The sequence below is a fragment of the Ceratotherium simum genome, chromosome 17 (assembly GCF_057802395.1).
Source record: "Ceratotherium simum simum isolate JZ-2026a chromosome 17, ASM5780239v1, whole genome shotgun sequence".
Classification (NCBI taxonomy): Eukaryota; Metazoa; Chordata; class Mammalia; order Perissodactyla; family Rhinocerotidae; genus Ceratotherium; species Ceratotherium simum.
In genome coordinates, this window is record NC_141916.1 from 20,052,587 (window position 1) to 20,080,556 (window position 27,970).

A 27,970-nucleotide genomic window follows, 5' to 3' on the forward strand; every position below is an offset into this window, starting at 1 on the left:
TGTGGCGAAGCGCAGGAACGTTTTCAAGGCTTTGGCTACATAGTATAAAGCAGCTTTTCAAATGCGTAACTCACATTGTTACCAACAATGTAAGAGCTTCTAGTTGCTTTATGTTACGATATAAGATAGGGCCACTCTCTTTGATTACTTTTTTCAGTTTTTGACAATCTCACCTATTTTCTCTGTCAAGTTTTCCGTCTGCCCCATTTTACATCCCCACCTCCACCACAAACGAACTTCTCCGAAGAGCCGCCGAGCGGCGCCTGGGCGGCCGCCTCACCCATCCACAAACGACGCCTCACGCCCTCGCCATGAGCGCGAAGACTGAACCCAGTTCTCGCGGGAGGTGACGTGGTTTTGAACGAAAGCGTCTAATCCCACCCTACCTCCCAAGGGTCACATGACTGGCGCCTGCGTCCTAGACCCAAGGCCTTTCCTGGTCGCCTATTTGGCTGTTAACTCGGCTACAGGTTGCGGCGAGGTCCATTCCGGAAGTAGACCCTTTAACTAGCCCTCCTCGGCGGAAGCGTGTCACAACCTAGCCGTCCACCCTTAACGGAAGTTCGTCACGTCGCAGTTGCTGCCGCACAGCGGATGTGGGTCGCCGCTTAGGTGACGCTGGGAAGTGCTTGCAGCCTCCGCTGCTGCCTTCTGATTAAAGCACTATGGAGGGAGAGAGGAAGAACAACAACAAACGGTGGTATTTTACTCGAGAACAGCTGGAAAATAGCCCATCTCGTCGTTTTGGTCTGGACCCAGATAAAGAACTTTCTTATCGCCAGCAGGCGGCCAATCTGCTCCAGGACATGGGGCAGCGTCTTAACGTGTATCCTTGCGGCCTAGGCCTTCGGCCTTGGAGTCAGTCCCGCTGTGCTCGGGCGTCCAGGCCTCAGGCTCTGTCAGGGACGGAAGCGGGAAGAGGGTGGGCAGGGGCTGGATGTCTAGGTGGGAGAGCTGACGGTGGGGCGGGCTAAAGTTCAATGTTCGCGCGGGGAAAGCGAGGCGGAGTTAATTTCCCGCTCGCTCACCCGTGCCACCAACCTTGCTGGGAATTCGTATCCTTCCCGGCTTTGTGTTTTAACCAGCCCTTCCTAGTCGCTTTTCGGTGTGTTCTGATTTCCTGCTCTGATGACTTTGGGATTCTGCTTTTCCGCTATGCCCTAGGGGTCTGGTGGAGGTTTCACGGTTGATGGCTGCCTCTTGAACTTAGTGTGTAAATCGAGTTTTGAGAAATTCAATATCTGAAGGTCTTTGCAAAGGGTGGCCTGAAATTAATGCCCCAGCTTTGGTTCAAAATCCGTTCCTCCCATTTACTAGCTGTTTAAGAAAGCTGTCGAATTCTTGGTTTTCTCGTCTGTAAAATGGGGTGATACCACTTGCGTTTGATTTTGTGCCAAACACAGTGCTTGGCATTCAGATATTCAAATAGTAGTTAATGTTAGAGCTTATAGAATTTCAGAGCAAGGAAGGATGTCAGTTTAGATTTGTAGGGACATAGACCTACGGATCTAATGTTTTAAAAACCGTTTACAAAATAATGGGCTTTTAAGTTATTCAGAGGGCTGATGTGTATTCTTTTTCCTCATATTTCAAAGATGAGGTAATTTAGTGATTTTTTTTCCGTGTATTTTTATGTGTCAGAAAATATACTCATTTTGTAGCAGAGAAAGCTAATGTAGCTTCAAAGTACTTTTCACTCTGGAAGTGAAAAATTATTCTTGGGTGCAACTTCTCTTTAAATGTGTTGCTGGCTGTAGTATTTGTGTTTTAAGGTGTGCTCGCCTCAAAAGAGGTGTCCTCTTTATTGCTGATACCCAGTTTGTTTTCTAAGCATTTTTATTGCTGATATCCAGTTTGTTTCCTAAGTCAGTACTGAGTTAAACCTTGTTTTTTTTAAATTCTGTTTCAGTGCGTCCTAGCATCCTAGTCCTTTCCTTTTTATATATGTTGTTATTAAGATTGTTGCCATCATGGGACTGCCTCATCTCTGTATACCCCACAGGGTCTTTTGAGGTCTTCAGAAGTAAGGCGTTTAAAAGTTTTTCTTTCCAAGGAATGAATATCAAATCATTCCACAGTGTTTCTGGTCCCAGGGATCACGGAATGAGAAGGCTTGGTTGCCAGAGAGAAGTGAAACAAGTGGAACTGAAAAGTTAATTGCTGGAGTTTAGAAGGTGAGGAGATAGTGGAGACATACCTAGGGGCTGGTTGAGGGAGGTCATTGGAAATCATGTGAAGAGAGATCCTGAGCTAATGGGTCACCACTGCAGGGTTTTCAGTAGGCAAGTGACAGGTTTAGGTCTTACATAGTTTTGTTTTTGTTACTTCTTGATCCACACGTTCTGAGAAGCTTGCTTGTTTATTAATTCAGCAAATTTATGTTGAATACCTGTTACGTGTAAGGCATTGTGCTGTCAATTGGTGGTTAATAATTCAGTGAAAGAAAACAGACTTGCTCTTTAATTTGGAGAAGTAAGTATGGTTTTCATTTAGGAGCATCTACTGTGCTTGGCTGCATGGTCCTTTTGGGAGGATATAGAGGTGGTATTTTTTGGGAATTGTACTGCCTGCTGTTTTGGGCCCTTAACTTGAATATTTTAGTTCACAATTGACTATCAACACTGCTATCGTATACATGCATCGATTCTACATGATTCAGTCCTTTACACAGTTCCATCGAAATGTAAGTATAATTATTTTGTATAGTATAATCTTGTGATTTTTATATTTCTTGTGTGGTTAATCTTTGCTGCTAAACTGAACTTTTCAGTTGGGATTTGAAGTTTAGCATTTAGAGTTGATCACTTGCATGGTGTGTCAGACTGCTATTCTGAATCCAGCCTTCCTATTTTCCTGTGAAGAGTCTAGCTAGTTGTTTGATAGATTTAGTGCATCCTTAGATTAGGTAAATTCTCTAATAAAGAAATAGATTATTGAACACTAAACTTAACATTTTTGGGTTGGGAGACTAGCATTAAAGGGGAAACTATGCTTAATTTAAGTGTGATTTTTGAATCACACTAAATAATAGTATGCTAAATAATAGTATGGTCACAGGAAAACAAGTGAATGTAAGTTATTTAGATTTTTTAAAAGCATTTGATAAAATTCCATTTGATGACTGGTTGCAGGGGGAAGGTACATTATGTGATGATTAGGGGTTGACTTTTAAGACAGGAAAAAGAAAATAACAGTAATAAAGGGATTTTTTTTTCCTGGACAGAATTGTAAATAGTGCAATTTTCAGTTTTGCTACCTGAAATGGTCCTATTTAACATTATTGTAAATGACTTGGAAGCGAGTGCATAGTGATATCCCAGTTGCAGGTAAGACTATATTTGTTTAATAAAGTCACAAGTTAATAGGGCTAAACTTGATGAACACATCATGTGGATTTGTGAGTCAAATATTTCCCTTTTTTTTTTTTGAGGAAAAGTATTTCAGACTTATCCTTAGGATGATGGGTTTTGAGCTCTTTTTTTATGCCATAGGAGGATAATCTGTGAAACTAGATATTGCTCTTGTAATGTAAGATATTGGCGGACTCGGTATTGAGAGTAATTGTACGGGAAATCTTTTGGATTTGTGGATTAAGTATTCCCTATTTTTGCTGATTATCCAGTCAGCTTGGCTTTCTTCTACCCTTAGCCTCCCTACCTCCTGCCCCACCCTCTCTCTGATTGCAGGGAGCACACCCTTATTAAGGGAGAGGGAAGTGTTTAATGAGGCTGTGTGATAGCTCTGCAATAGAAGGTCATGGATAAAAAGCAGAATTTGAAGAGGAAGTCCATAGCTTGCCAATTCTGAAAGTTTTCTACATTTTTTCCCTTTTATTATGATAAAGATTTGAAATCCAGGGTGAAATACATCTCAAATCAATTTGTGCAGTCTATGCATATGTATATTAATATATACTTACCCTACTTTTACCTTTTACATTATGTCTTTCCTTATTTCCTATGTATCAAGCTTAGCAAGGACAGAGACTCACTTTTCTGTGTATCCTACAAGGCCCCTTCAGTAAACTTGTTGAATGAATGAATGATCTGGTAATTATCCAATATAGAGAGATTCTTTTGGATGCCATCACCTTTTCCAAAATCCAGTGACTCTTAAATTTGGGGTTGTTGATCCTCTTTAGAGAATTGATTTTAGGCACATTCTAGAATTAACAGATCAAAAATATCATCCCTTTAATATGTTAATTCTAAGTGTTTAGCTGTGATGAATCTAAATTCAGATTTGAGAGGACTTAATACACTGTTGTGACATCGATATATGTCCTATCAAGCTCCCATGCGTTTTTCATGTTATTTTTTCGTATTACGAAGGTGAAAAAAAACTCGTGGTAAAACTTACAACAATACAGAAATGTATAGTAAAAGTGAAAGCAGCTCTGTAATCCCACCCTCCAGAGGTGACCACTGATAAATGTTTTGGCATATAGCGTCCCAGACATTTTTCTGTGCATGTACTAGCATTTATGTATTTCTATAAAAGTCACTTCTTACTATACTACTCTTACACAACTTGCCTTTATCATTTAGCATATATTGGACGTTTTTTCATATTGGTTTCTCATTATTTTAAATGGCCACATAGTATTTCTTTGTGTAATTTCCATAATTTATTTCTCCAGCTCCCTAATAATGGATATTTGGGTTGTTTCTAGTTTATTATAAGTAATGTTACATAAGTTAGTCTGGTACATATATAGTGTACTTATATGACCATTTTAATATAAATTCCTGTAAGTGGAATTGCTGTGTTCAAGGATATGCATTTTTAAAATTTTTGTTTTGTTAATTTGCTCTACTGAAAGATTATGTCAGTATCCACTGTTTCTAGCACTGTAGGAGAGGGTTCTTTTCTTTCTATCCTCACTAACAACAAATATTCATTACTTAGGAAATAGTAAGTTTTAACTACTTGCTAGACACTGGGGATACGGTGGTGAACAAGATAGAGGGAGTCTTAACTTATTTTCTTAATTTACTCTTCTCCAATTAGTGAAGTTGAGTTTCTTATGCCTATTGGTCATTGTTCTTATTGTGAAGTGAGGTTGAAGAGTTGACTTAAAAATTGACTGTTGATTCTTTTTTTGTCCCTATTTTATTCTTTTTTTTTTTTTTTTTTAAAGATTTTATTTATTCAGTTTTTTCCCCCCAAAGCCCCAGTAGATAGTTGTATGTCATAGGTTCACATCCTTCTAGTTGCTGTACGTGGGACTCGGCCTCATGTTGGACGGAGAAGTGGTGCCTCGGGGCGCTCCCGGGATCCGAACCCGGGCCGCCAGCATCAGAGCGCGCGCACTTAACCGCTAAGCCATGGAGCCGGCCCAGTCCCTATTTTATTCTGATTTTCTTATTTATATGAGCTCTTTATGTGTTAGAGCTGTATGGCTCATGTTGTGAATACTTGTCTCATTTTGTTGGTATCTCTTTGTTTATAGTGTTTTGAGCCTAGAGCTCTTGCCTTTTCTTCTTTTTAAATTTTTATTGAGGTATAACATACAGTCGGGGCCGGCCCGGTGGCGCAAGCAGTTAAGTGCGTGCGCTCCGCTGTGGCAGCCCGGGGGTTCGCTGGTTCGGGACCCGGACGTGCACCGACGCACCGCTTGTCAGGCCCTGCTGTGGCGGTGTCCCATATAAAGTGGAGGAAGATGGGCAAGGATGTTAGCCCAGGGCCAGTCTTCCTCAGCAAAAAGAGGAGGATTGGCAGATGTTAGCTCAGGGCCGATTTTCCTCACCAAAAAAAAAAAAAAAATACAGTAAAGAACAAAAATCTGGTGTGCAACTCGATTACTTTTTGCATTGTTTATTTATATGTAACCACCACTCAGCTCAAGATACAGTATATTTCCAATACCCTAGAAGGTAGAGAACTTGCCTTTTGAGTGAAATAAATTTTATTTCCTTAGTAGACATGATTAAATCACTGGTTTATTTTCACTTAAATTCTAGCATTGCATTTACTCTCTTTGTGAGAAGAAATTCAACCTCATTAATTGAATTTCTGTATGTACTGTCCTTAATGTTTTCCAGTGGGTGAATGTAAAATAGCGGTGAGCAACTTGGTGTGTGTGTGTTTATGCTGTATTTTGTATATTTTATTTTATTTTATTAATTTATTTATTTGGTGGGGAAGATCAGCCCTGAGCTAACATCCATGCCAATCCCCCTCTTTTTGTTGAGGAAGACTGGCCCTGGGCTAACATCTGTGCCTATCTTCCTCCACTTTATATGGGATGCCGCCACAGCATGGCCTGACAAGCGCTGTGCCAGTGCACGCCCGGGATCTGAACCCGGGCTGCCAGCAGCCGAGCACGCACTTAACCGCTACACCATGGGGCCAGCCCCTGTATTTTGTATATTTTAAAATACAGGTATTGTATTTTAATAGCTAACAAATTTGATTGGGTGTATTTTACTCTTATTAGTTGACTCCTCAAAGGTCAAGCTTATTGGTTAAGGGGAGGGACTCTTGGAGTCAGACATGTCTACATTTAGAACCCTTGCTGGAGTGCTTACTAGCTATATGGCTTTGGGCAAGTTACCATAGGCCTTAGTTTTCTCATCTCTTTGGAGTCTATAATAATGACTCATAGAGTAGTTAATAGGATTTGAATGAATTAATTTAAAAGTGCCTGCACATAGCAAACAAATATTACGTGGCATTATTATTGTTCTTTTAAAATGGAGGAAATCTTATACCCTTACCTGGTATAAGAATTCTTCTTAAAAACTGCCTCTGATGAAAAAATGCTTTGATAAGCCAGCTTGGTAAGTGATTCCACAAGGAGCCATGAGTATTTATATGGTTGATTGCACAAAAATTTGATTAAAATTTATCTCTTGCAGTCTTTCATTTACTGAGATATTATCTTGCCTTGTTAGCCATTGTTTGTATACCATATTTTAGTTAGCTCCTTTCATATATTTTTAGCCCCTTGAAGGTGAAGTTGTAGGCTTAAAATCTTAGTATTGTCTTTGAGTTGTCCTTTTCCTTTTCCCCTTTGTCCAATCAGTTATAAAGTCCTGTTCATTTTTATAGTGTTAGTTTTCTCTTTCCCTATAAATATATATTGCCATCATAAAATTAAAAGAAGACAGAAAATAAAGGAGAAAATGATGATTTCCCTATAACCCACTGTTAAGAGATAATCCTGTTAACATTTTGGAGTATATCCCATTAGAATTTTATTCTCTTTGTGCAAATACATATACATATATTTAGTGAAGCCCTGTTAGTTTTCCAAAGTGATACCTGTGTTTCTTCTTTCCTTTATTTCTACTGCTGGTGCTTACTCTAAACTTTATTTCCTAATGCCTGGATTATTAAAATTTTTTCTTTTTTAAAAATTAACTTCTAATGTAGCCTATCCTTTCTTCCTTTTAGTCCCACCTACCACCGGATTAATCTTTCTAAATATTTCTTAATCTACATTTTATCTAAAATCTTTAGCGTCACTCTCTTGTTAATCTTTTGTGTCCGACATTCCATCATCTATATCATTTAACTACTCAGTTTAGTGTTCAAAATGTGCTGCACGCCCTGATTCCCCACACCTTTGTTCATGCCGGCTTTCCTCTGGTTCTGCTTCCCTTATGCTAAGGTCTAGGAATTTATATGTAGCAAGCGGCATATACAACTGCAGCAAATATGAAGGAAGAGAATTGTTACTATGAATTGAATTTGTGGAGAAAAATCTGTTCTGCAAAGTATAACAGGGGATACAAATAAGTATTAGAATGCTTGTCAGTTCTCCTCAGTAAAGCAAAATAGGTATTTAAGTTCTGTAAAATTATTTATTGCATTTCTTTGACTCCTGGCGAATTCTAGCTCTTGCCGTTACCATCTTTGATTTACTGAAATATACTTGTTAAGATTCAAGAGAAGTTATACTTCCTGAGGTCTCCCAGATCATCAGGCTACAATTTATATGATGTTGCTCTAATCTCTTATATTGTTTAGTGTCTGAGTTTGTTCTCTACTTGTGTATTGGCTTGAATTTTTTTCCCTCTAAGTGCCTTCTATGTATAACCTCTTGAATATAATACTGTACTTTGGATTCCTTTTTTTAAGATTTGTGCTCCTGCTCATATATATAAGTATAATTGAGATAATTTGAATACAATAAAATTCATCCTTTTAAAGTGTGTAATTCACTGATTTTTAGTATATTTGCGAAGTTGTGTAACCATCGCCACAGTGTAATTCCAGAACATTTACATTACCCCAGAAAGAAACTCGTTCCTTAGCGGTCACTCCTGTCCTGCTCTCTTCCCAGCCGTTGGCAACCACTAGTCTACTTTCTTCTCTCTCTATGGATTTGCCTGTTCTGGACATTTCAATTTACTCCGTTAAAACAAGGTATATAGAGTGCTTTGATACAAACTCAATAATCTCATTTTAAATAGAAAGCCGTCATTTACATCTAGTGGCTTCTTGCATAGGGAGCTTTTTTTTTTTTTTATAATTTTTATTTATTTATTTTTTTCCCCCAAAGCCCCAGTAGATAGTTGTATGTCATAGCTGCACATCCTTCTAGTTGCTGTACGTGGGACGCGGCCTCAGCATGGCCGGAGAAGCAGTGTATCGGTGCATGCCCGGGATCCGAACCTGGTTCCCCAGCGGTGGAGCGCGTGCACTTAACCGCTAAGCCACGGGGCCGGCCCGCATAGGTAGCTTTTAATGAGAGATAGTTTGTTGAAGGATTGGTTTTCAGAAGTGGACTGATCAATGGATAGAAGAGGGGAGGACATTTTAAGTAGAGGAAAAAGCGTAAGCAAGAAGTGATGAAGTTGAAGTAAGCAAAGAACTTGGTTTGATACAGTTCTTTTTTAGATCTACGTTGATCTAGAAATAAAAAATAAATGATTTATTTTCTCTCCATCCAGTCTGTGGCTCCAGCGGCCTTATTTCTTGCAGCTAAAGTAGAGGAGCAGCCAAAAAAATTGGAACACGTCATCAAAGTAGCACATGCTTGTCTCCATCCACAGGAATCACTTCCTGATACTAGGAGTGAGGTAGGGGATTAACTAAACAAATCTGTTTTTCTTAAATTATTTTGATCATAACTTAGTTTTGTAACTTTGATTTACTGAAGTCTATTGGGGGCTGTTAAAGGAACCTTTTAGTGTTTGTGTTTTCCTTAATAAAAACATAGAAATTTTATGGCAAAAGTTAATTGTATTCACTGTAGAGAAATTGGAAAATGCAGAAAAACGAAGAAAATATATCACCTAGATATAATATGGACCACAGATACATAAGTCAACCATTATTATTTCCAGCTTCTTTTCTATGAATGGCTATACATGTATATATTTTGTACCTGTTTTTTTCCTCTTACTATATCCCAAATATTTTCCCATCTTACTAATTGTCCACTTTAAATGTTAAGATAGTATTTCATCGTATATACCTATGTATATTTTAACCATTTTCTGTTAAGGAGATAATTTCCAGCTTTTCACCACTATAATATCATTATGAGGACATTCTTTCAGATAAATTTTTGTTAATGGGTAGTTTTAAAAAATGAGTCCTGTCAGTGGTGTTTTTTTTTTAAACTTGTAAAGAAATTACAAAAGTTATATATGCTCATGATAAAAGTATCCAAACATTTAAGAATCATTTAAAGTAAAAGTAAAGCTTATCTCCCCTCCTCCTCCTAGGAGGATACTGCTGATTACAGTTCCAGTAGATATTCTTCCAGACCTTTATCATATGCATGGACTTGTAGCTTTTTTTTTCTTCCATCCTTCCTTGACTTCTTTAAAGGAGGGAAACTCTCTCTTGGCTTAGAAGTCCCCAAGTGATTGGGGAGTGCTGAGTAGTGAGAAATTGAGAAGTCTGACATTTATAAGTGCTTGGAAAAAATTTATGGATTTTGGTTACTTGATTATTTAAGTCTCATACAATGGATGCATGAGTCATCTTTTGTCAAGTAGATAAATGGAATTGTGTATTCTTGTGATCATATTGGACAAAGTGTTCTTTTTTGGGGGAGAGTTTGTTGTTGTTTTGATAATAGCCCCTAGTTATATGCATTAAGTGTTTGCGTAGCAGTGTCTTGACTTCCTTCATTTTCTCTTTGGGCTATACCAGTAGCTCTTGTTGGAAAAACAAGTTATTGCTCTGGACTTTCATTTAGGTTTGAGACTACTAAATGCCATTGGTCCATTGAATTGACCAAATAAAACAATTTTATTTTAATGAAATGAAACAAAAAATAATCCCTGCTTTTTTTTTCTTCTGTAAAATATATTTATACAACTTCTCATCTGAGTCTCTATTCCTTATGAGGTGACTAGGGGAAGATATTTTCTTCGCTATGTGGAAAGGAGAACTAGCGTAGTTTAAGTCCTTATGGGACTTATTCAAGATCATAAAGTTAAGTGGAAAGTTAACTACAACATAAGTCTCTTAACTCCTGGCCCAAGTCTCATTCTTCTAGAGTTCTAGACCCGTGCTGACCAGTGGAAATAAGGGGAGTCGCACGTGTAATTTAAAATTTTTACCTTTGTTTATTTATTTATTTATTTATGAGGAAGATCAGCCCTGAGCAAACATCCAACATCTATGCTAATCCTCCTCTTTTTGCTGAGGAAGACCGGCTCTGAGCTAACATCTATTGCCAATCCTCCTGCTTTTTTTTTCCCCAAAGCCCCAGTAGATAGTTGTACATCATAGTTGCACATCCTTCTAGTTGCTGTGTGTGGGACGCGGCCTCAGCATGGCCGGAGAAGCAGTGTGTCGGTGCGTGCTTGGGATCCGAACCCGGGCTGCCAGTAGCGGAGTGCGCGCACTTAACCGCTAAGCCACGGGGCCGGCCTCCAAAATTTTTACCTTTTCATTGAACTTCATTTAAAATAAAAGTGAAATTAATTTTAATAATATATTTTGTATTATGATAATGTATTTTTTAACCTCTAATATTATGATTTCAGCATATGATTAATATTAAAACAATATCTCAATATTAATGAAATAGTTTACATTATTATTATTTTAACTAAGTCTTCAAAATCCAGTGTATTCTACATTCATAGTGCATGTCAGTTTAGACTAGCTACATTTCAAGTGCTCAGTAGGCATATGTGGATACTGGCTATAGTGTTGGCCATTACAAATCCGAGAGATTTTTTTTTTTGTTCCCTTTTCCTTTGAACTCTTCCATGAATTTTCAGAAATCTAACATTACCCCAAAGGGGAAAGTTTAACAGGAGTCAAATGTTTGAGATTGCCTGCAGTACTGTAGGAAGGCTCTGCAAATATATTTTGATGATAGTGGAAAAAGAAGTATTTTTAATTTTCTTGTGTCTACATTGCATAAACTTTAAAGCCTAAAATGTCAGTCTGAAAATGAACCAAGTGTCATGTGCTTTTTCTGTAGCCATTTAAGAAGAAAGTGTTCTTTCTCAGTATACTGCTTTTTTTTTTCCTTTTAAAAGGAGAATCTGTACTGAATAGGGATAAGGATTAATTTCACTTCCTACTCTACCTCATAACTCCACCCCTGTCTTTTGTGGCTTTGGTTTCCCTGGGAGGGGTTGTTAGAATTGCTTACACTTTATAGATTGTGCTTTTTTGGGGAATAATTTATGTGTCTTCTTACCTGCAGGCTTACCTGCAACAAGTTCAAGATCTGGTGATATTAGAAAGCATTATTCTGCAGACTTTAGGTAAGTTTATTTTCCTTTAAAACATTAAAGAAATGTGTATGTAATGCATATAATGATATGATTTTAAAATTTGCAAAGTAGGAAATAGGAAGAAAATCTCTTGGGAAGGTTTTTGCAAATTATAGAGGTTGTAGAGGTCAGCGTTTAACCCTGGTCTTCTACCGTAGAAAGAATGCAGGCACAGCTGACCTTTGAAATAGCAGTTAGCAGCTTTTTTTTTTTTTCATTCTATGATTCATGATTTGCTCTTTACGGTTTGGCAGTTTTTAACTTTCTGATAAATAACGGCAGAAACTATCTAAAGGATTTTTTCCTTTCATGGATTTTTATAGTCTGTTTGTTCTTACATTTAGATAATAGCATTTGTTTTTAAAATTAGTAATCAGTGTTCAGAACAGCAGAGTGAAAGTGGAGGAATTCAAGCTATAGCGGGTGATGGGCAACCCTAATGATGTTCTCTTAGTATCTATTATTATTTTTATCAGAGAGACTGCCTTTAAAAGCTTAGCAAGTATGGAAAATAAAGTTTTTTTTCTAGTTCTTTTGAACTATCATTTTTCTCTTGTCTGAGTAGGGGAGGATTTCTTGAGTTATGTGGGAAAGTTACTGGTACAGCTATATTTTATTGCATATGTATACACACACAGTGAGTTCTTGGAAGTTTATCTCTGAAGTTAATTTCTGCTAATTAACTTTTTACTTTAAATAAATTATCTTCAAGGTAACCATATTTTAGGTGACAATGATATTTTTCTGATGGAATAAATTTTTATTAATATTTTAACATGGAAGAAACCAGTAAGATCTAATTTGCAAGAATCAATTATCCTTTTAGAATAATTTACGTCATGAAAATTTCTCAATAGAATTTCTTTACTTTTATCTGGAAAATTTTATTTACATATGCAAAAAGAGAACCTCAAAAATTTTTATAGATACACTGATCCTTCTTAAGTAATTTTGGTAAAGACCATTTGGAGTTGGATAAAATGATCGGTACCTATTGTAATTGAGATGATGAGAAGGAACAAAACTGAGGTAAGAGGGGAATAGATTTTAAAATGTTTTCTCAAGGTTAAACTTCAGAAGATAATCATCACTTGAGTGACTGCTTCTTCCAACTGTATATTATATTCTGTTGTCCGTAAAAAAGTGTTTTGTGTTTGGAGGTGATTGGTTCTTCAGGGGTCTTGAAACTGCATTAACTTTATTATCTTAGAGGTACCTTCTAGCTCAAAATATAAGCAGCTTTGGAGATAATGTGTCTTAGAAAAGAGCATGCTGCATACTTTGTGTGACTCTTAGCCTCTGAACAGCAGTTTTGGGACAGGAAAATGAGAGAGGCCTTTAGTGATGACTCAGATAAAAGACATATAAAATGTCTCTAGTATCTTTAGCTTTTTAACTAGTTATTTTTTTTTAGGCTTTGAACTAACAATTGATCACCCACATACACATGTGGTAAAGTGCACTCAGCTTGTTCGAGGTAAGGAATCTCAGCTTGAGACCGTTGTCTTAAATTGTTTTACCATTTAAAGGCTAAGATTTGCTGTAGATAAATGCATAACATAGCTGCTTTGGCCAAAAGTTAAATTGAAAGGGCTTCCTGGCTTAAATCAAAATGAGTGGTTCTGACTTGAGGTTTTTCTGTTGGGCTCTTATAAATTAATGTTTTCAGTTGATTGCCAGTTAAAGAGAGTTAGCTTCTTGAGGATGTTTGTCAAAGCTGGAAAAGTCACCAAATCATAAATAGCTACCAGCAATTTTAAGGATGTCTTGGGAGTGGGTGATCTTACTCTGATTCTAGGGTTAATTGTCCCAGATGTTCTTAAAGGCCACCCAGAGGATCATCCAGAATTTATTTGAACTTATTTCCGTGATTGACAATCCCTTGGCAGGACTTTGTTTTTATTCTAATTTAACTTTAGTAGCTATAGTTGCATGCAACCTAGTTCCTCTTATTTAGTTTAAATAGTAATGTCAAGAATATCTAGGGCCGGCCCTGTGGTTTAGTGGTTAAGTGCACACACTCCGCTGCTGGCGGCCCAGGTTCGGATCCCGGGCGTGCACCAACGCACCACTTCTCCGGCCATGCTGAGGCCGCGTCCCACATGCAGCAACTAGGATGTGCATCTATGACATACAACTATCTACTGGGGCTTTGGGGGAAAAAAAAAAAAAAGAATATCTACACATCGTCGTGCATTTATGTGTCTTTTATAGTTTCGTGGACTAAACTGATGATTGGCCTTATTTTGTATTTTGCTAATGTGTGTTTCAACTGAAAATCCCCGGAGGTTTCCCGGAGTTTTTTATATTTTGAAAGCGTTAAAAGGTTTACATTGAGCAATGATAGGGTTAAACAGAGATGGATATATATGAATGTTTAATCTAAGGAAGATTAAAATTTGCTTTGTCACCCAGAGCAGTTTTTTTTGGAAGGAGGAATGTGGTTTTTTTTTTTCCTTCACTGTAATATATTAAATAATTTATTTGATGATTTGGGGATTAAATCACAGGCTACTCAATTTAAAACTCTTAATTTTTTTTTTTTTTTTTTTTTTACCAAAAATCGTTTTTCCCAACTATATCAAGGTCTTCTGGATCTGGTCTTGCCTCTAAATTAGTTCATTTCCTAGTGCAGTATTTCTCAGTGAACCCTTGCATCAGAATCTCTGGGTTACTTGTTAAAAGTGCTTCCATCCTTCTCCAAACATATTGAGTCAAATTCTAGGGAGGACGCCCAGAAATTGTGTTTTAAACAAGTCGTCCAGATACTTGGTGTGCAGAATAAAGCTTGAGTCCCTATGTCTGGAAGCAGCATTAATTATTATAATTAAAAATTGCTAATCTGTTTCCTTTGGTAGAATGTAAACATCAGGTGGTCAAGGACCACGTCTGCCTCATTCACCACTATAGTCTCTACTTTGCAAATATTAAATGCTTACTAAATAATTGTTGAGAATGAATGGAACTAATAACATTTCCCCCTCCCTCCCGCTTTTTTTTTTTTTAGCAAGCAAGGACTTAGCACAGACTTCTTACTTCATGGCAACCAACAGGTTTATATTTTAATATTTTTCCCTTCTGTTTTTGGGATAGAACTTTACTTGGGTTGGAATTGTCACTTTTTGAGGGGTATATGGAAAGTTGTCAGGTCTGGCATCTAGTAAACTAGAACCCAAAGACCCAGGCATGGATCTTTGATACAACGTATTATAGATAATTCTCTGGTAAATGTTGATTTTTCTGTACAGTTTTCATGTTGTACCTTAAATTTCCATGGTGCTTTTTTAATTTGCTAAGTTGATGTAATTATATAGTACTGATTGTTTGATAGCCTGCTTAATTCTGCATATGTTAACTTGGCTTAAAAATATCCAAGAGCATAGTTCTGAAAGTTTGGGTAAACTTAAGGTTCATTGACAGTGACTAAAAATCTAATTTGGAGGATGCTGCAATAATTATGATATTTTAAAAGACTCCCTTTTCTTCCCCCTCTCCCAGATAAATAGGCATGTATATGTGGGAAGAGTTGTAATACTATTTCTTTCTTCTTCCCTTTTTAAAGAAAAAAATTATTAGTACATAACTTGTATTACCAAATGATTTGCTCATTCTCATTTCCAATCTGTTGGTTGTTCATGGAAAGCAAAGGTACTCCTAATGACTGTCAGGATGAAGAAGTTCATTTTTATAGCCTGATAAGAGAAAATTTTTAAATAAACCATCACTCAAGCATATTCACACTTGAAAGAGTGATTGTCTGTTAGTTATTTTAAATAGACCAGACCTGTGATTGGCAAGAGACGAGATAATTTTTAGGGTATTTCCTTAAGTATTTGATTTAGGGATTATACATATCAAAAATCCTACAATTTTCCTTAAGTTTTGAACTTATTCTCAGGATAATTGATCTTTGTTTTAAAAACTGAGTACTCAGACTGTTTTATTTTTGTTTTTTGGTTTTTTTTTTGGTCCTTTGTCAGTGTGTGGATTGAATGATGTGTAGTCAAAAAATTTAGAAATGTTGTTACTGAGCAGGTGGGTTAATGGAAAAGCATGTTGAGTACTGGACCAGAGCACTGGATATTTCTTGCCCTTCTTGCTCTCCAGTGTTTTTTTAAACTTTTTTTTTAATTAATGGAGAGTTTTAACTTGGGTTCAGAATTGAGAGCTCATGACACTCTCTTGTTTCCTTCCCTTTGATGTCAGCCTGCATTTGACCACATTTAGCCTGCAGTACACACCTCCTGTGGTGGCCTGTGTCTGCATTCATCTGGCTTGCAAGTGGTCCAACTGGGAGATCCCAGTCTCAACTGATGGGAAGCACTGGTGGGAGTATGTTGACGCCACTGTGACCCTGGAACTTTTAGATGGTAAGTTTTAGAGTAAGGGACCTTGAAAAGCACTTGCTCTTGATCTGTCACATATCTGGCCAAAGGTGACATGATTCAGATGAAAATAGTTAGTTGAGGTTATTCTTGTTTCATTACTTTTGCCTCTCTGAGTTTTTCTTAAATGTTCTATTTCATTTGTAGAACTGACACATGAATTTCTGCAGATTCTGGAGAAAACCCCCAACAGGCTCAAACGAATTCGGAATTGGAGGGTAAGAATTATTACTGTCAGCTTGTGGAACAAATCATTTTCTTCGTTGACTGCGCCGGTGAATACACTAGAATTGGATATGCACCCTAGGTTTGGAATTTCTCTTTTTGTAGTTATGCAATAATCCTGACTTCAACTTCATAACTTGGATACTGGCCCAGAAGTCAATGCCTGTAGGTGATAGCAGGATTTATTTTGTGTTTTGCAACTCTTGTGATATAAACCATTTGGTCAGCAACTTTGGTTGAGTATTTTCTGTGTGGAGACTGTTAAGGAAAAAATGTGGCTTCTTTGAGTCACAGTGTTGGCTTCTGGTAGAGGAAAGATACAGTTACAGGGTTAGAGCTGGTATCATAATTTTGCTTTTGACATTACCTGCTTTTTTAAATGGACTTAAGAATTTTATTTTTATATAGATTGCAGTTTAAGGTTGTATTTCACATATTTTTCAAACTCTTACTTATGAATAATGGAATCATTCCTTTTTTTTTTCAGTGTCAGTTTGTTTAAAAATGTTCCCTTGGGCTGGCCCCGTGGCTTAGCGGTTAAGTGCTCGCGCTCCGCTACTGGCAGCCCGGGTTCGGATCTCAGGCGCGCACCGACGCACCGCTTGTCTGGCCATGCTGAGGCTGCGTCCCACATACAGCAACTAGAGGGATGTGCAGCTATGACGTGCAGCTACCTATTGGGGCTTTGGGGAAAAAAAAAGGAGGAGGATTGGCAATAGATGTTAGTTCAGAGCTGGTCTTCCTCAGCAAAAAGAGGAGGATTAGTACGGATGTCAGCTCAGGGCTGATCTTCCTCACAAAAAAAAAAAAAATGTTCCCTGCATTTCTCAGGTATCCAGACTGATAAGCTTAATTTCATTCCCCTGAGTTGAGTTGCAGAAAATTACCTAGGGTTCAAAGGAGACTTGAGAGCACATCAGTCATCTTTTACTTTCGTATAAAATCTTACCAAAATTTCTAGGGTTTGCTTTTGGACCCGCTGCAATCATAAGCAGTTATAAGGCGTAGAAGTTCATGAATGAATTTTAGATATGCACAACTTCATTTTTTTTATTGCCTTCTATCATTGGTATAGAGTACTGTGACTTTTTTTTTTTTTTTAATCATAGAACACTTAAGCAAATTTTTAAGTATGCAGTGCTACACTTGATCTTAGTGAAAAGGCTGAGAAGGATTAAGTATACAGTGCTATATTGTTAACTGTGTAGGCACTGTGCTGTACAGTAGATCTCTAGGACTCATTCATCTTATGTAACTGAAACTTTGTATCCTTTGACTAATAGTCCTCTTTCCCTCTGCTCCCCAGACTCTGGCAACCACTGTTCTCTCTACCTATATGAGTTTTCCCTATTTTAGATTACTCATATAAGTGACACCATGCAGTATTTGTCTTTCTGTGTCTGGCTTATTTCTCTTAGCAAAAGATCCCCAAGGTTTGTCTGTGTTGTTGCGAATGTCGGGATTTCCTCCTCCTCTTTTTTTTCAATTGTGGTAAAATACAAATAACATAAAGTTTACCATCTTAACCATTTTAAGTGTACAGTTCAGTGGTATTAAATATATTCATATTGTTGTACTGCCATCTTTACCATCTATCCCCATAACTCTTTTCATCTTGTAAAACTGAAACTCTGTGCCCATTAAACAATAACTCTCCATTTCCCCTGACCCCAGTCCCTAGCAACCACTATTGTATTTTCTTTCTTTTTTTTTTTTTTGTGAGGAAGATCAGCTCTGAGCTAACATCCATGCCAATCCTCCTCTTTTTGCTGAGGAAGACTGGCCCTGGGCTAACATCTGTGCCCATCTTCCTCTACTTTATATGGGACGCTGCCACAGCACGGCCTGACAAGCGGTGCATCGGTGCGCGCCCGGGATCCGAACCCCGGCTGCCAGCAGCGCAGCGCGTGCACTTAACCGCTACGCCACAGGGCCGGCCCTGTGTATTTTCTGTTTTTATAATTTCGGCTACTCTAAAGTACTTTATATAAATGGAATCATACAGAATTTGTCTTTTTCGCACTGGCTTATTTCAATTAGCTTGCTGTCCTCAAGGTTCATCAATGTTTTAGCATATTGTAGAATTTCATTCCTTTTAAAGGTTGAATAATATGCTTTTGTATGTATATGCCACATTTTGTTTATCCATTCTTCTGTTGATGGAGACTTGGCTTGCTTCCACCTTTTAGCTATTGTGAATAATGCTGCTGTGAACACGGGTGTACAAATATCTCTTCAAAACCCTGCTTTTGGTTCTTTTGAGTATGTACCTAGGAATGGAATTGCTGGATCATACGGTAGTTCTATTTTTAATTTGTTGAGGAACTACTACACTGTTTTTCATAGTGGCTGTACCATTTTCGTTCTCACCAACAGTGCATAAGAGTTCAATTTCTTCACATCCTTGCCAACACTTGTTTTATTTTTTTGATAGTAGCCATCCTAATGGATATGAGGTGGTATCTCATTCTAGTTTTGATTTGCATTTCCCTGATAATGGTGTCAAGCATCTTTTCATGTGCTTATTGGCCATTTGTTTATCTTTGGAGAAATGTCTATTCATTCAAGTCCTTTGTCCATGTTTTAATTGGGTTGTTTGGTTTTTTTTTTTGGTTGAGTTTTAGGAGTTCTCCATATATTCTGGATATTAATCCCTTATCAGATATATAATTTGCAAATATTTTCTTCCCTTCTGTGAGTTGCCTTTTTACTCTGGATAGTGTCTTTTGATGCACAAAATTTTTAAATTTTCATGAAGTCCAAATTGTCCTTTTTTTTTTTGTTATCTCTTCCTTTGGTATGATATCCAAGAAATCATTGCTAAATCCAATGTGGTGAAGCTTTTGTCTTATGTTTTCTTCTATGAATTTTATTTTTGTGGGTCTTACATTTAAGTCCTTTATCCATTTTGAGTTAATTTTTGTATATGGTTTTAGGTAAGGGTTCAACTTCATTCTTTTGCATGTGGATATCCACTTTTCCCAGCACCATTTGTTGAAAAGACTGTCCCTTCTCCATTGAATATTCTTGGCACCCTTGTCAAAGATCAGTTAACCATATATGCAAGGGTTTGTTTCTGGGCTCTCTATTTTATTCCACTTATCTGTATGCTTGTCTTTACGCCGGTACCACACTGTTTTGATTACTGTAGCTCTGTAGTAAGTTCTGAAATCAGGAAGTGTGAGTCCTCCAGTTTTGTTCTTTGTTTTCAAGATTGTTTTGTTATTCAAGGTCCCTTGAGATTCCTTAGGATGAGTTTTTCTATTTCTCTAAAAAATGTCATTGAGATTTTGATAGAGACTGCATTGAATCTGTAGGTCACTTTGGATAGTAGTCACATTTTAACAATATTAAGTCTTCGAATCCAGAACATGAAATGAGTTTCCATTTATGTTGTATTTAATTTCTTTCAGCAGTGTTTTTCAGGTTTCATTGTACATGACTTTCACCTCCTTGGTTAAGTTAATTGCTAATTATTTTATTCTTTTTGATACTATTATAAATAGAAATGTTTTGATGATTTCCTTTTCAGATTGTTCATTGTTTGCATATAGAAATGCAACTGAATTTTGTGTGTTGACTTTGTATTTTGCTCACTTTGCTGAATTCATTGATTAATTCTAACTTCTTTTTGGTGTAATCTTTAAGGTTTTCTCCATATAAGATCATATTTGCAAACAGAGATAGTTTTACTTCTTCTTTTCCAATTTGGATGCCTTTTATTTCTTTTTCTTGCCTAATTGCTTTGATGAGAACTTCCAGTACTATGTTGAAGTCGTGAAAATGAGCCTCCTTGCCTTGTTCCTGATCTTAGAGAAAGCTTTCAGTTTTGCACCATTGAGTATGATGTTCGCTGTCGGTTTTTCATATATGGCTTTTATTATGTTGAGGTAATTTCCTTAGATTCCTAGTTTGTTGAGTGTTTTTATCCTGAAAGTGTTGAATTTTGTCAAATGCTTTTTCTGCATCAGTTGAGAGGATCATGTGGTTTTTTCCTTCATTATGTTTGTGTGGCGTATTACATGGATTGATTTTCGTATGTTGAACCATCCTTGCATTCCAGGAATAAATGTGACTTAGTCATGGTGTATGATCCTTTTAATATGCTGTTGAATTCAATTTGCTAGTATTTTTTTATTGAGGATTTTTGCATCAATGGCCATAAGGGATATTGGTCTATAATTTTCTTTTCCTGTAGTGTCTTTGTCTGGCTTTGGTATTAGGGTAATGCTGGCCTCATAAAATGAGTTGGGAAGTGTTCCCTCCTCTTCAGATTTTTGGGAAAGTTTGAAAAGGATTAGTATTACTTCTTTAAATGTTCGATAGGATTAAGTGAAGGACTTATCTTGGTTGGGAGATTTTTGATTATTGATTCAGTCTCCTTACTAGTTATAAGTCTATTGAGATTTTCTTTTTCTTCATGATTTAGTCTTGATAGGTTTTGTGTTTCTAGGAATTTGTCCATTTCATCTAGGTTATCCAGTTTGTTGACGTACAATGTTCATAGTACTCCTCTTATAATCCTTGTTTGTGCAGAATCAGTAGCAGTGTCTCTCTTATTTCTGAGTTTAGTAGTTTGTCTCCTCTCTTTTTTCCTTAGTCCATCCAGCTAAAGGTTTGTCAATTTTGTTGATCTTCTCAAAGAACTAACTTTTTGTTTCATTGATTTTTCTCTATTTTTCTATTTTGTTTACCTCTGCTCTAATCTTTATTATATCTTTCCTTCTCCTTGCTTTGGATTTAGTTTGTTCTTTTTCTGGTTCCTTAAGTTGTAAAGTTAGTTACTTTGAGATCTTTCTTATTTTTTAATGTAAGCATTTATAGCTGTAAATTTCTCCCTTAGCACCACTTTCACTGTATCCCATAAATTCTGATATGCTGTGTTTTCATTTTCATTTGTCTCTAAGTAGTTTTTGATTTCCCTTTTGATGTCTTCTTTGATCTATTGGTTGTTTAAGAATGTGTTGTTTAATTTCTCCAATTTGGTGAATTTTCCAATTTATCTTTTGTTATTGATTTCTAACTTTATCCTCCTGTGGTCAGAAAAGATACTTTGTATGATATCTTTTAAAATCTGTTGAGACTTAGTTTGTGGCCTAACATATGGTCTATCCTGGAAAGTGTCCCCTGTGCACTTGAGAAGAATGTGTATGCTGCTATTGTTGGGTAGAATGTTCTGTATATGTTTGTTAGATCTAGTTGGTTTATTTGTTAAGTCCTCTGTTTACCTATCTTCTGTCTGGTGGTTCTGTTTATTATTGTGAATGGGGTATTGCTCCATTCACAACTATTGCTGTAAAACTGTCTATTTCTCCCTTCAATTCTGTCATGTTTTGCTTCATATATTTTGATGGCCTGTCATTAGGTATGTAAATGTTTATAATTGTTATATCTTATTGATGTATTGAGTCTTTTGTTAATGTATAATGTCCTTCTTTGACTCTTGAAACCTTTTTTGATTTATGGGTGATTTTGTCTGATATAAATGTAGCCACCTCTTCTCTCATTGGTTACTGTTTGCATGGTTTATGTTTTTTCCATCCTTTCACTTTCAACCTGTTTGGGTCTTTGGATCTCAGTTGCTTGTAGACACCATATAGTTGGATCATGTGTTTTTATCCATTCTACCAATGTTTTCTTTCTGTCTTTTCATTCAGAGTGTAATCCATTTACACTTAAAGTAATTACAGATAAGGAGGGATTTACAAGAAGGGATTTACTTCTGTCATTATGCTATTTGTTTTTTTATATGCCTTATAGCTTTTTTGTCCCTGTTGCCTGCATCACTGTCGTCTTTTCTGTTTAGTTAATTTTTCATAGTGAAAATTTCAAGTTCCTGTCACGTTTTCCTTTTTTGTATATTCTACAGCTGTTTTCTTTGTGGTTACCATGGGGATTACATTTAATATCCTACAGTTATAATACTCTACTTTGAATTTATACTAGTTTAACTTCAGTAACATATGAAAGGCCTTTACAGCTGCATCCTCACCCCTTTTGGTTGTCAGTGTCACAAAATTATATCTTTATACCTTGAGTGTCCCAAAATGTAAACTAATAATTCTTTTAAATGCATTAGGCTCTTAAACTAATGAAAATAAGAAATAGAATAAATAATAGAAAATAAGATTTGGAGTTATAAATCGAAGTTAAAGTAATACTTGGCTTTACACTAATAATTTTTTTTTCCTTAAAATATGTTAGTCTCTTAAATCTTGTAGAAAACAAAAAGCACAGTTACAAATCATTGTTACAATAATACTAGCCTTTGTAATTGCCCATGTATTTACCTTTATTGAGATCTCTATTTCTCCATATAGCTTCAAGTTACTGTTTAGTCTCCTTTCATTTCACCTTAGAAGACTCCCTTGAGCATTTCTTATATGACTGGTCTAGTGGTCATGAACTCCCTCAGCTTTTATTTATCTAGAAATGTCTTAATTTCTCCCTCACTTTTTTGAAGGACATTTTTGCTGGATATAGGATACTTAGTTGACAGTTTTTCTCTTTTAGCACTTAGAATGTATCGGCTCACTGTCTACTGGCCTCCAAAGTTTCTGATGAGAAATCTCATGATCTTATTGAGGATCTCTTGTATGTGATGATTTGCTTCTCTCTTGCTGCTTTCAAGATTCTCTGTCTTTGGCTTTTGAAAGTTTGATTATATAGATGGTCTTCGACTTAACAATGGTTCGACTTACAATTTTTCGACTTTACAGTGGTGTGAAAGCAATATGCATTCAGTAGAAACTGTACTTCAAGTTTTGATTTTTTCCTGGGCTAGTGATAGGCAGTACGATACTTTCTTATGATGCTGGGCAGCAGCAGCGAGCTGCAACTCCCAGTCAGCCACGTGATCATGAGGGTAAACAAGTCATACACTTAAAACTATTCTGTACCCATATAGCCATTGTGTTTTTCACTTTCTGTGCAGTCTTCAATAAATTACATGAGATATTCAACACTATTATAAAATAGACTTTGTGTTAATGATTTTGCCCAATTGTAGGCTAATATAATTGTTTTGAGCACGTTTAAGGTAGGATAAGTTAAGCTATGATGTTTGGTAGGTTAGGTGTGTTAGATGCATTTTTGACTTAAGATATTTTCAACTTAGGATGGGTTTATCAAGTCGTAACCCCATCATAAGTCAAGGAAGATCTGTGATGTGTCTCCATGTGAGTCTCTTTTGAGTTCTTCTTGCTGGGAGTTCATTGAGCCTCTTAGATGTTTATATTCATGTCTCATCAAATTTGGGAAGGTTTCAGCCACTGTTTCTTCAGATATTCTCTCTGTCTCTATCTTTTCTCCTTCTGGAACTCCCACAGTGCATATATATGGTGGTCCACTTGATGATGTCCCATAGGTCCCTTAGGCTCTGTTCACTTGCTTCAATCTCTTTTCTTCTGTTCCTCAGACTCAGTAATTTCCATTATCCACTCATCAAGTTTGCTGATCCTTTCTTCTGCCTGCTCAAATCTGCCTTTGAATCCCTCTAGTGCATTTTTCATTTCAGTTATTGTATTTTTCAGCTCCAGGATTTCTTTTTGGTTTCTTTTTAGGTTTTCTATCTCTTTATTGATATTTCCATTTTGTTCACACATCATTTTCTTGACTTTCCCCACATCTTCTTTTAATTCTTTGAGTATCTTTAAGGGAGTTATTTTTAAAGTCTTTGTCTAGTAGATCTGCTCTCAGGTGTTTTTCAGGGACAGTTTCTGTTGATTTATTTTTTCCTTTGAATGGGCCATACTTTCCTGTTTCTTTATATACCTTGTGATCTTTTGGTAAACACTGGACAAATTAATAACGTAGTAACTTGGGAAATCAGATTCTCTCCCTTCCCCAGAGTTTGCTGTTTTATGTTATTGTTTTTGTTTATTTGGCAGGGTGGGGAGTTGATTTCGTAGGGTCGCTCTGTGCTGAAGATCAGCCTGAGGTATAAACTTAAAGTCTTCTCAGGTCTTTTCTGAGTCTTTCCCTGGACATGTGTGGTCATTTTTAAATTTTCACAGTATATGCAGTTGTTTTTGAATGTCCTATTCTTTAATGTCTGGCTCCCAAAAGGGGAAAAAGGAAAAAATGAAGCAGGGGAGGAGGGGTGTTGGCCCTTTCAATCCCCTGAAAGTCACTTCAGCCAGAGAGGGAGGGGCTTGCAACAATGGAGTGAGGTGCAACAACAATGGCTGCCTGCCTCTTTGTCTGTACCACTGTGATCAGAAGCAGCAGCAATCAGAGCACAGATTCCCAATATTTGGAGGCTAGAGTCCTTTTTGCCCACTGTGGCTCCCCCAGGCTATGGGCACGCTGCTCCAGGAATAGATGCATAGCTGCCTGCTACATGGCTGGGGGTGGGGGGGTGGTAGTTGCTACTGCTCTGAGAGCTGAAATTGATGAAAATTAACCCCAATTGATTGTCTAAGGCTTACCCTGGAAGTTGCAAGCCTGCAAAAGACTCTGGAATTTCAAAATAGTTAGTTCAGACAGATTCTGCCAGTGCATTTGTCTGGGTAGGGAGATAGGTTCCTGGTGCTTCCTACTCTGCCATCTTCCCAGAATCCTTCTCCTCCTTCTTTTTTTGTTTTTTGTTTGGTGAGGAAGATTGGCCTTGAGCTAACATCTGTTGCCAATCTTCCTCTTTTTGCTGAGGAAGATTGGCTCTGAGCTAACATCTGTGCCAGTCTTCCTCTATTTTATGTGTGGGATGCCACCACAGCATGGCTTGATGAGCAGTGTTGGTCTGTGCCCAGGATTCGAACCTGCGAACCCTAGGCCACCAAAGCGGAGTCTGTGAACTTAACCACTACGCCACCAGGCTGGCCCCTCCCTGTTTTTTTGTCTTGTTTTGTTTTTTGTTTTTTTGTTTTGTGAGGAGGACTAGCCCTGAGCTAATGTCCGATGCCACCCCTCCCCTTTTTTCTTGAGGAAGATTGGCCCTGGGCTAACATCCGTGCCCATCTTCCTCTACTTTTGTTTTTTATATGGGATGCCGCCACAGCATGGCCTAACAAGCAGTGCGTAGGTGCACGCCTGGGATCCGAACCTGCGAACCCTGGGCTGCCGAAGTGTAGTGCACACACTTAACCACTTGTGCCTCCGGGCCGGCCCCCCTTCCTCGTTTTTTAAGGCTAAATAATATTTCATTTTCTTTATCCATTTATTCACGGATGGATTCTTGGGTTGCTTTCATATCTTGGGTATTGTGAATAATGCTGCAGTGAACATGGGAATGCAGATATCTCTTTGAGATCCTGTTTGTGTGACCCTTGATTGAAGTTTTTAAAAATCTTATGTCTCCTGTTGGTAATAATTATTGATCTCGTGTTGGAGTAGCCTTTTGCTTATGGGCTATCCAAAATTCCCAGTGTCAAAGCAAGCACAGTCTACTCATTTCAGTGTTTTTTCCATTTGATAAATTATCTGAAGTGATGTCCTTTGCTTCATTTTAGGCATGCCAAGCTGCCAAGAAAACAAAAGCAGATGACCGAGGAGCGGATGAAAACACTTCAGAGCAGACAATCCTCAATATGATTTCCCAGAGCTCTTCAGACACAACTATTGCAGGTTTAATGAGCATGTCAACTTCTTCTACCACAAGTACGGTGCCTTCCCTTCCAACCACTGAAGAGTCATCCAGCAACTTAAGCAGTGTGGAGATGTTGCAGGGCGAGCGTTGGCTGTCCTCCCAACCTCCTTTTAAACTAGAACCTGCTCAGGGTCATCGGACTAGTGAGAATCTAGCACTTATAGGAGTTGATCATTCCTTGCAACAGGATGGTTCAAATGCGTTTATTTCCCAGAAGCAGAGTAGTAAGAGTGTGCCATCAGCTAAAGTGTCACTGAAAGAATACCGTGCAAAGCATGCAGAGGAGTTGGCTGCCCAGAAGAGGCAACTGGAGAACATGGAGGCCAATGTGAAGTCACAGTATGCATATGCTGCGCAGAATCTCCTGTCTCACCATGATAGCCATTCTTCAGTCATTCTGAAAATGCCCATAGAGGGCTCAGAAAACCCTGAGCGGCCTTTTCTGGAAAAGGCTGACAAAACAGCTCTCAAAATGAGAATCCCAGTGGCGAGTGGAGATAAAGCTGCCTCTTCAAAACCAGAGGAGATAAAAATGCGCATTAAAGTCCATGCTGCACCTGACAAGCACAATTCTGTAGATGACAGTGTCACAAAGAGCCGAGAGCACAAAGAAAAGCACAAGACTCACCCATCTAATCATCATCATCATCATAATCACCACTCACACAAGCACTCTCACTCACAGCTTCCAGCTGGTACTGGGAACAAACGGCCAGGTGATCCAAAACATAGCAGCCAGACAAGCACCTTAGCACACAAAACCTATAGCTTGTCTAGTTCTTTCTCCTCTTCCAGTTCTACTCGTAAAAGGGGCCCCCCTGACGAGACTGGAGGGGCCGTGTTTGATCATCCAGCCAAGATCGCCAAGAGTACTAAACCCTCTTCCATAAATTTCTTCCCTCCTCTTCCTACAATGGCCCAGTTGCCTGGGCATAGCTCAGACACAAGTGGCCTTCCTTTTTCACAGCCTAGCTGTAAAACTCGAGTTCCTCATATGAAACTGGATAAAGGCCCCACTGGGGCCAATGGTCACAACACAACCCAGACAATAGACTATCAAGATACTGTGAATATGCTTCACTCCCTTCTCAGTGCCCAGGGTGTTCAGCCCACTCAGCCCCCTGCATTTGAATATGTTCATTCTTACAGTGAATATCTGAATCCACGGGCTGGTGGAATGCCCTCCAGATCTGGCAATACAGACAAACCCAGGCTACCACCTCTACCATCAGAACCTCCTCCACCACTTCCACCCCTTCCTAAGTAAAAAAGAAAAAGAAGAGGAGAAAAAAACTTCTTTAAAAACACATACTTTCTTTTCTTTTTTTAACTACTGATTCTGGACTAAGAAAATTACTTCCCTTATGAAATATGTCACCCTTCTTGGACTAGGGAATAAATTAATATTGAGACATAGGTGGAAGGGTGGGAGAGGGCCTTGGTTACTATATCTGCTGCCTCAGAAATTTAACTATTTTATTGTAGTTTTTACTGGTATTAGAGAGGTGAGAATGTGTTGAAGCTGTGAAGGATTAAGAATACTTTCTCTATTCTTGGCCTTTCCACCTCCTAATTAGGTTGATTAGAGTTGATATCTTCCCTCTTCTTGCCAGGACTGAAATATGGAGGGTTTGTTTTATCAAACAGTTGTGGATTCTTTTGGTGTTTAATATATCAGAAGAGAGGAAGTATTTAAATGTCAAAATCTTTTAAGAGACTTTTAAAAAATAATTTAAAGAAAGTAAGTTATCTGTTTAGTTTTTTTATATAAATGGGGAGGGGATAGGGATTTTGCTGTGTGTATGAGATACATAGCATTGAGTCCTGGGGGGTGGGATTGGAGGGCGGGGGGGGAGTGTCAGCGGGATGGGAGGATAGGCTTTTGGCCATGAGTTCTCAGATAGGCTCTGGCCACTTGAAGTGTTGAGACCTTTAAGTGTGTATGTAAGTGTGGGTATGTGTGTTTTTAAGTGTGTGTGTTTAAAAATCATGTTTTATCTTTCCCTCCCTGCCCCTCACCATTTTCACTTCCCAACGGTCTATTAGAGAGAACACGGTGTGGCCTTTAGAACATA

At 37.8% G+C, this 27,970-nt stretch overlaps 1 protein-coding gene across 1 annotated transcript; it reads left to right on the forward strand.

The window, feature by feature from the left end:
* The first annotated feature begins 578 nt into the window (after nt 1-578).
* On the forward strand, nt 579-27,719 carry CCNT1 (cyclin T1). The gene is made up of 9 exons (XM_004428953.3): nt 579-826; nt 2,602-2,683; nt 8,901-9,029; nt 11,630-11,690; nt 13,114-13,176; nt 14,707-14,752; nt 15,906-16,069; nt 16,232-16,302; nt 25,759-27,719. Exons 1-9 carry the CDS (start codon nt 666-668, stop codon nt 27,160-27,162), a joined length of 2,181 nt encoding a protein of 726 aa, XP_004429010.1. The 5' UTR covers nt 579-665; the 3' UTR covers nt 27,163-27,719.
* Nucleotides 27,720-27,970: the final 251 nt, after the last annotated feature.

Coding starts and splice junctions, on each gene's coding strand:
- CCNT1 (XM_004428953.3), top strand. CDS start 666: ATGGAGGGAGAGAGGAAGAACAACAACAAACGGTGGTATTTTACTCGA. Junction 14,753..15,905: donor TACTTCATGGCAACCAACAG/GTTTATATTTTA, acceptor CTTTGATGTCAG/CCTGCATTTGACCACATTTA. Junction 16,303..25,758: donor AACGAATTCGGAATTGGAGG/GTAAGAATTATT, acceptor GCTTCATTTTAG/GCATGCCAAGCTGCCAAGAA.